General features: G+C 55.3%; 1 protein-coding gene across 2 annotated transcripts; it reads left to right on the plus strand.

Moving 5' to 3' along the window:
* The first annotated feature begins 1,267 nt into the window (after positions 1–1,267).
* On the plus strand, positions 1,268–3,712 carry LOC101776683. 2 transcript variants are annotated; one of them, XM_022824100.1, is made up of 5 exons: positions 1,268–1,709; positions 1,798–1,901; positions 2,047–2,194; positions 2,821–3,084; positions 3,209–3,712. In XM_022824100.1, exons 1-5 carry the CDS (start codon positions 1,457–1,459, stop codon positions 3,547–3,549), a joined length of 1,110 nt encoding a protein of 369 aa, XP_022679835.1. In that variant the 5' UTR covers positions 1,268–1,456; the 3' UTR covers positions 3,550–3,712. The 2 variants fall into 2 exon arrangements, with proteins under 2 accessions (XP_022679835.1, XP_004956968.1); XM_004956911.3 differs by having other exon boundaries at positions 1,273–1,709; positions 3,212–3,712.
* Positions 3,713–8,783: the final 5,071 nt, after the last annotated feature.

Raw genomic sequence — 8,783 nt, forward strand, 5'->3', positions numbered from 1 at the left:
GAGAAGGGGACCCCGGAACTAGAGAGAGATTGATTAGCTAGCCCCCGGCCGAGTTGGCCACCAAACCCTCTGCTTCTACTTCTGGTAGAGTAGTAACCTTTAGAAAAAGAGGAGCTTCTGTGGGGTAAAGACGAGGCAAAGAAGGTCCCGGATCAAATCCCTGCAGTAGCTTCAGTGTGAATGCTTGGCCCCAAGACATTTTTAAATCTGTATGTAATTCTACTCAGCAACGACTGCATGTTCAATTGTTCATATCCTTGCTACTTGATCACACAGAGTTCAAATTGAAAGTCAAGTAGAAATGTGGAGTTCAAAATTTGCCAGGGAGAAAAACCGTTGCTGCCTTTTCGGCGCTGTGACTGCTGGCGTTTCCGGGTGAGAAAAAGCTGACGAAGCTGCTGATCCAATACTACTACGTCCCTTTTCAGTTTTCACCCGACCTCACGTCCTCACTAGAGCAATGGCTGCTCGCGCAGAGCTTTGACCTACTCGTAACTGACACCAAACGTATATAAATCGGGGCGTAAGCACAACAAACTCGCAGTCCTGTATATTGTCATTCTCTAAACGACGAAGATCGATAGGAGGAGACTTTTGAGCCGAAAAAATCCAAAAGAAAGATGATTAGGGAGCATGTGACGGAGGAAAAAAGATGCTAAGCTGACTAAACAAAACCAGTAAACTGAAGACGAAGGCACGAAAGCCTCTGCCGACAATTTTCGAACCGGTCGCCGCAGGCGTCCGTGGTTCGTGATTCCCAGGAACAAACCGATGGGATCAGCACTCAAAACAAAAGCAAATTCGGATCCGCCGAGAGAAAGAAAGGGATTGAAAGCATAAAACAAGAGGGAGGGGGCGAAGAAGCATAAAGAAAGGAAGATCTCTCTTCAAGCTTAGGAGGGACCGAGGGAGGAGGAACAAAGCGGCGGCACGGGAAGAACATAACGAATCACGAGAAAGAGCTCGGCGGCTCTCAACCACCCTCATCTTTTGCTTTCGTGGCTTCGCTTGGACTTTGGTACTCGTCTACTCAACCCCACCCATATCGCCCCCCTCTTCCTTTTTTTTTATCCCTCTTATCTTAACTGACTGGGCAGTGGGGACTGACCGCGCCTAAGAAGTCGTCCCCAGCCAGGAAAAGTGAACCAAAGTACGTACAAGTAGCAAGCGTACACCGCTCGCGGCACATAAACAAGTGACACTGCTGCACGGTAACAGAGGCGTGTGTGTGTGTGTTACTGTGTTGAGTGGTGGTGGACTTGACATGCTAGGAGTCGCTAGGCTTGCACGCTTTTGTTTGCCTTTCACGCCCTCGGCGGAGGGAAAGGAAAGACCTTGCTATTTAAGCACGCCGAGCCGTGTCTCCTCGACCCACCACCCTTCTCACTAGTCACTGCCACTCTTCGCAGTCTCTCTCTCGCCACATCATATCGTCCCTGTTGCTGCTGATTGAGCCATGGAGACGGCGCAGGAGAGGGAGGTGCAGCTGCTGCAGGGGAGGCAGGCGTGGCCGTTCCACATGATGGGGATGGGGATGGCGGCGGCCGCTACAAACACCGGCTGCTTCGACGGCTACGGCGGCGGCGGCTACGGCTACGGCAGCAGCGGTGGCGACTGCTTCGTGCTCGGGTGGGAGCAGCCGCCGGCGCCGGCGCCCTTCGGCTGCTTCGGCCTCCTCGCCGCCGACGTCCACGACCTCTTCCCGCTCCGTACGTACCCTCGTTTCCTTCCCCTAATCCCCTCCCCCATTGTGCTGTCCGGAGTCTCTGATCCCCGTCGCTGGTTTCCTCCGTGCAGTTGCAGGCATGGAGACTCCGTTGCTGGCCGCCCCTCCTCCTCCGGCGCCGGCGCCGCACGACGCCGTCGCCGCAATCCCCGGCGAGCTCGACGACCTCCTCCTGGTACGTTTACGCGCAAATGGTCAAACAGGCCACGAGTCCACGACCCAGCAGCCATCGTCAGCAGCCCATCCTCCTCGCTCGCTACGCTTCCTCTGAATTTACTCTGCTCATTAAACCCCCTCTTGCGTGTTCTCGGCTCCTGCAGAATTTCTGGGACGCGAGCAGCCACGACGGCGACGTGGGCGAGCAGCAGGACGCCTTCAATTCCAGCTGCGTCACGCACGAGCAGACGACGACGACCACGACCTGCGCTGCTGCTGCCACCTCCACCAACTCCTTCTTCCACTGTGACTGTGAGCTCCTCCCCCGCGCCCGTTTGAACACTCCCGCTCCCCCGTCCGGATTGACCGAATTTCGTCTGCAACCGGGGGTGTGCTGTCAGTTTTAGGTCTTGTTGTACTCTTGCTGGTCCCGCGCCTCGCCTACATCACCACCATGGAGGCAGAGGAAACGCCAGGTCGTAGAGCTAGTAGTAAGCGTTAAACAATGGCGCTTTGTCAATGCGTGCGTCGTCGCCAGTTGCCACCGGAGAACGGGGCGTGGGGCCCGCGCGGAGATTAGCGGCACGTACTAATTGTCACGGCCCCATGATTCCTGCATGGATTGGTAGCATTATAAAAACCATTATTACTGGATTGATATTATTATAGGTGGAGCAGTTATATGAGAATTATGAACTGCAAATGAGCATGATGCCTGCGTCTGACTTGCAAGGCATAGCCCAGAGCAGGCAGGGCGCGTCTTTTGAAGAAAAGACACATCTGGGTTCTACGTGTTTAGATTGTACTAGTGCCGCCCCAGATTCTAGTTTCTAGTACTAAATTACTAGTCTAATCTTCTTCGTCACATCTTATTTTTTAAACCCAGTTGATGATTGGTTAACTGACTAATCAATTCCTCTCGCTTTGCTGTCCTGCAGACGATGACGGCGATGATCCCTTGAGCTCCATCTTCTGCACCGGGCCCACGCCGCTGCCCGCGGAGAAAGCGGTAGTGTTCCAGCAGCAGGCCCCCGCGGCAGAGCCCCTCCTCAGCTCGTCCTCCTCCTCCGACTGCCGCGGCGGGGCCCAGACGCAAGTGCAGGGCGCCGCGGCCACGCCGAGCGCGTCGCGGGCGCGGACCCCGCCGCTGCCGAGGAGCTCCACCTCCTCCACCCCGTCGCTGAAACGCGCGACACGCGAAGGTGCGACCGGGTCTCGTCTTGTCACGCCGCGCATGCACACATTGCACAGTTTGGCCAGAGTTGAGATCCAATCATTCTGCTAGCTTCGTGCTAATCGAACGTGTGCCTGCCTCTCTTGGCTCAGCAGGGTCGTCGTCGGACCAGGCGGCGGTGGCGGAGTGCAGCGGGAGCGAGAGCAGCAAGCGGCGGAGGACGGAAGCGCCGGCGTCGTCGTCCGCGCGGGTGCTGTGCCCGTTCGCGCTGCTGAAGCCCGACGGGCTGGACGGCGGCGCGACGCTGGCGGACATCAACGCGCGCATCCTGATGCGGCCGTCGCGCCCCGTCCGGCACCCCGTGGGCGAGTTCGCCTGCGCGCCGCGGGTGTCCGCGGACCAGCCGGGCATCTCCGGCAAGGCCGTGTCCAGCTTCACCCGCCTGCACACCGCCGGCCGCGGCACCATAACCATCATAAGGACGCGGGGCTAGCTCGCGCGAGTGCCGCCGCTGCTGCTGATGGTGACGACGTAGATTAGCTAGCCTGGCTAAGTGACTGGACCTCCGAGTTGCGATGCCGTGTAAATTATATGATGAGTAACCTGTAAATCGAACGAATAAAAATCTGCTAATGTATCTTCAGTTCTTTTTCTCCTGCGTGCACCCGAAAACCGAAATCTTTTGCTCAGCGGGGAGGCACTGGATCAAGCTGAGAACTTTCGTTGGATCGTTTGGTTGGCGATGGGCACTTGGGCAGCCGGCAGGGCAAAGGCGGGCTGCTCCAGTTGCGGCGCTCGTAGACAAACAGGTGGCGCTACGGCTGCTTACATTCCCAAAAGCTGGAGGCAGCTGCCTTTCCTTTTGTCCGCACAGCCATCGTGGGCCCTGCCTGCCGCTGCCACCATGCAGTTAGCAGTTTTTTTTAAGAGAGGAAATGCTTGTGATGTAACTGTGCCTGTAGCTTCGAGTTTGAGGCTTCGAGCTGGGCTTGGCTCTCCGATCTCCACGCATGGCGCGGCGCCGTTGGCTGTTGGCTGGTCGATGCCGCGCCACAGCGCGACAACAAAGATGGACACGATTAAAAACGCCGGGGGCTTGACCCAGCGCGCCTTGTTGCTTGCGAGACCAAGACATTCAGACGCCCGCGCTCGTGCATGCTATCGTAGTTGTTGCACGCAAAGCTGAACATTTTAGCCCGTAGCGGCGAGCCGGTCCATGCGTATGAGGCTCGCGTAGTCTTCGGCTCCTCGCCACCTTTTGTTGGTTTTTGTCTTTGACGTGTTCGGCAAAGGGAATATACGGGTCGGGGTAAAGACGACGGCGTAGAGCAGGACAGAACAAAATCATCATCTGGCTAAAGTAAGCTACGTGTACTAGCAGTGTGAGGTGAAGAAGAAGGTTAAGATACAAAAGAAAAAGGGTGCGTTTTGATTTTTTGGGAGTGAAATTAAAGCATGCAACGGAGCATCTGGTTCGATCCGTAGCTAGACGCAGGCCGCAGCCATAGCCAAAGCCCCCCAAAGCCAAAGTGCAGCGGCTCCATCATTGTGGCCGCGCAAAAGCACAGCAAAGCATGGATGGCTTGCTCGATCTCGGCTCATGCATGCATGGCTGTGGCTGGGCGCACTGTAGCGTACTAGCACTAGTAGTATAGTACGGCACAAGGCAACCTACTTGAAAGCGAGCTAGTCACATAGCCGCCGGTCGGTTCAAAAAAACAGAGAGGAGAAAAACTGGAAATGAAGTTACGTTCTGTGTTATTTTTTCGTGGCATGCATGAAATCGAAAGACAGGCTGAATGATGACTCGGCGTACAGCAAGTGAACAGTATGTGACCGGATTGTTCGTACCATATTATACTGTGCTGCCCTGTCCTGTCTACGTAGCGGCGGCTGAGCGCAGGGTGTAGCGCACTACGTATACGGCAAAGGGCAAACACAACCTAGTAGCTCGAAAACCGAGAGGGGTAATTGGCATTCCGTCACCTACAGCAAAGGAAAAATCTCCTTTTGAATCAAGGCACACATGTATACTGTCATTTGTAACATCGAGGCATGCTCAACAAAGTGGCTGCTGGAACAAAAGACCGACCGAATGATGACGCTACGCACACCCAAGTCAACAAGGAGTGACTGAGGTATACGTACCGTCTACCGTACGTCCTGTCCGGGAGAAAACGGGTAGTGTCTGGTCCTGGAGCTCGTATGTAAACAAATGGCAAGCGATTCCTCTAAAAAATGGTGGAAAATGCGTGCACGTTGACGAACCAGCAGTCGGTAGTCAAGGCAGTTTTGCGGCTGTCGTTAGATCCGTGGCATCAAACGGCCGGGGGTGACCGGAGAGCGGTCGTTGGTTGGTGCCTCGTAAATATGCGTGGGGGCACTGTCGTGTCGCCAAAGTTAGGGCAGGCATGACTTGAATTAAAGCCCCCAACGGCTGCTCATCCAGTAGTGCTAGTATTCATTCTCATGCATGCATGCATGGGCCATCTCGATCGATCACCTTATCGATCAGGGCTGGGCACCTTTTTGTGTGATGAATCCAGGGAACAAAGTTATTCAAGGGACTCGTGATCTCGCAACTAAGCAGGGCGTGAATGCGATGTCGAGGACTTTACGATAGCAATAATTTGGTCCTCATCAGAATCTGTATAGTAGTGGTTTGGTAGGGCTGCATTGCATACACCTGCAAATGGGCTAACCTTGCAAGAAGGAAAGGAAGTGCTTGAATCAATAATGCAGATCAAAATTGCTAATTGCACGACTTAATGTTCTGCTAATGATTGTGCTGCGTCATACTGTGCTTTCAACTGTTTTCTGCTTGTTACAAGGAGGAGCTAAACAGTACCTATAGTTTTTCTTTTTTTTAAAAAGAGAGAGAGAGAGAACTACAGGCACAATTATTATATCTGAAATATAGTATAGATTTGCCTTTTGAGACAATCTAATAATGCAGATTTTGTTTTTTAAAGGTTCTGACATGACGTGCACATGACAACTAGAGGCCAGGAAAAGTCGACCTGAAAAATCGCTGCATGCACGCACACGGCTGACAGCTTGATGGTGTACAAATGAGTCGCTTGCTGCTTAAGAGTGTTAATCATTAGCTCCCAAGCATAGCATAGATGGGAGCTTAGTGATGTTTCGTACTCTGTCACCAACCTCACGTGCTAGAGGTCTAGAGCGAGATATGCCTCTAATACCATGCAATGCAAGGACGACAACCTTACACACATCAGTCACTGGGTGACCACTATGTGTATCTCTGCCCGCCCATCAGTCCATCACTCCATCAGTGCCCCGCTGCTCCCCCGGCCTCTTTCACGCAAGTCAAACCACAGCTTTCCCCCGATAATCCGGTGCCCACAGTTTTGAAATGGCCCGTGTCAATCATTGCCTGCCGCTGTAATCAGTAACCACCCCCTTCGGCCTTCCCACGAGAGAGACGGAAACCGACAAGGACGACGACGCGCGTGCAGGCAGGCAAATTAACGCTCGCAGAGCGCGAGCAGTTGTGGCCTTGTGGGTGGCACTGACACCACCGGTCGACGCAGCCATCGTCGTCGCATGTCAAACAGTTTCGATTACGCCGGCCGGCCACGGCCAGGACCAGGGAGTAACGCCGTTGTTGCATGAGCTCGTCGCGGCACGGCGCCAGGCTCGAACCGGACGCAAAACTTTGCGGGGACAGGTTGGGAGAGGGACGAAGCCGCGGCTTCCACGGGCCGGGTCAGTTTCGGCTTTCGGGGGTGGGTATGGCTCATGCGCGTGATCAATGCGCCGCGTCGTACGTGCCTGGCCGTACAGGGGTTACGAGATCCGCACGCACCGCTTGGTTAAATTGGACTCGGCGGGCAGCCAATCATGCACCATGTTCATGCGCATGGGCCTCCTCCGATCCGGCAGCCGGCAGGCCGGCGCGTTCGATCTGGGCGGGCGGGCGCGCGCACCGTGGTGGACGCCACCACGCCGTGCGCCGCCGCCGCGTGCGTTTATTTACATCTCGTGACAGCATTTGCGGCTCGCGCCTACTCGGACCTGGCCGCGGCGTTAACCGCCGCGCGTCCGCAGGCCGGAGGGTGGCTGCATGATGGACAACGGGCAGCAATGGCGATCGACCAAATGCAGTCCTGGGCGCCTTGCTTGCTTGTCGCGGACACGAGTTTCATTACTAGCTTGTGTCGTCCCGGAAAGCGGCCGTGCACTTATTCTCGACGTGGTGGACCGTGGAGGACGATCGACGCTATGCATGTTGTGCTGTTGGGTGCAATGTCCATGTACTCTTGTTTTGTCTCGTGCCGCGTACTCTCTGGCACTGTGTGTGCAGCTCGCCCTATTGCCGCACTGTTTCGGCAGGCCCCGTCTACAACCGTGAACCGCGGAACCATGGGGTTGTGTTCAAACAGTTCGTCGTGTTGGTGTGTCCATTTCGAATCCACGGTGGATCGGTGTTATATTCAAACTCTTTTTACTTGTGTAGTTGAATACTTCATCCGTCAGGAATTATTCGTCGTTTTGACTTTTCTAGATAAAAAAAATCCAAAACAACTTATAATTTGAAATGAAAAGAGTGCTCATCTCGTCACATGTGATCTTTTTTTAATGAGAAAATAAAAGGAGTTGATATATTAACTATGGGCCTGTTTGGATAGGGGTGCTAAACTTTAGCACCCCACTTTTAGCACCCTTTTAGCACTAGGGCTCCCAAACAGATGTGCTAAAAGTGGTGTGCTAAAGTTTAGCACCCCACTTTCCTTTAGCACATCAAAGGGGTGCTAAAACCTACTAATAATGCTAAAAGTGGTCCCAAACCCACATTTTCCTTGGTTGCCCTCCTCTCTCCTCTCCTCCCTGCCACCTGCCTCCGCCCGCCCTGCCTCCTCCGCCCGCTCCCACTGCCTCCACCGGCCCTGCCTCCTCCGCCTGCGTGCAATGCCGCTCTACCGTGTCCGCGCCCACCGCGGCCATGGCCGCCGCAGCCAACCGCCCCCCCCCCCCCCACGGAAGGCGCTGGGCGTTTGACCTCTCCGCCGACACGGAGCCCACCCTAGGCCGGCGCCCCTCGGCAGGCGCAAGGAGGTGGTTGCCGCCCTCCGGTGCCGCCTCTCCGCGCAATGGCTGCCACTCAAGCCACCTAGCCCCGCCGCGCCCAACCCTACCCGCACCCAACCCCAACCCATGGCGGCGCGCGGATCTGGAGGGGGCGCGAGGGAGGAGCAGGGAGGGAGGCAGCGGCGGCGGTGGCGGGAGGGAAGGGTGGCGACGCAGCAGCTCGGAGGAAACCCCACGACGGCGAGGACGCGGGAGAGCTTCTTGAAGTAGCAGCGACGGCGCCGGTCACTTGGCCGCGGCGGCGGCGGACGGGGCCGGGCGCCCCACCTGCGGCGACGGTGACGGTGACACCTCCGCCTGCAGTGGCGGCGTGGCGGCCGCCATCGGACGGTGGTGGGAAAGCAGCTCCCTGGCTGTGAGGAGGGGTAAAGGAGATGAGGAAAAGTAGGGCTATAATTATCTTTTGCAAACTAAGTGCTAAAGTTTAGCACACCATCCAAATACTCCAAGTTGCTAAATTTTAACTCTCCATTTGAGGGTGCTAAACTTTAACATTGTGCTAAAGTTTAGCACAGGATATCAAACGGGGCCTATATTGACTTACAATTACAACATTGAATGGCACTCGCAATGACTTCTTTGCCTTCTTCCTTGCGGTAAACTGTAAAAAATTGC

The sequence above is a fragment of the Setaria italica genome, chromosome II, assembly GCF_000263155.2.
Source record: "Setaria italica strain Yugu1 chromosome II, Setaria_italica_v2.0, whole genome shotgun sequence".
In the NCBI taxonomy this organism is placed as follows: domain Eukaryota; kingdom Viridiplantae; phylum Streptophyta; class Magnoliopsida; order Poales; family Poaceae; genus Setaria; species Setaria italica.

Bases quoted from the DNA above. Each gene is read 5' to 3' on its own strand.
- LOC101776683 (XM_022824100.1), top strand. From the start codon at position 1,457: ATGGAGACGGCGCAGGAGAGGGAGGTGCAGCTGCTGCAGGGGAGGCAG. The intron at 1,710-1,797 runs GTACGTACCCTC...TCCTCCGTGCAG, and splicing joins CCACGACCTCTTCCCGCTCC to TTGCAGGCATGGAGACTCCG. The intron at 1,902-2,046 runs GTACGTTTACGC...CGGCTCCTGCAG, and splicing joins AGCTCGACGACCTCCTCCTG to AATTTCTGGGACGCGAGCAG.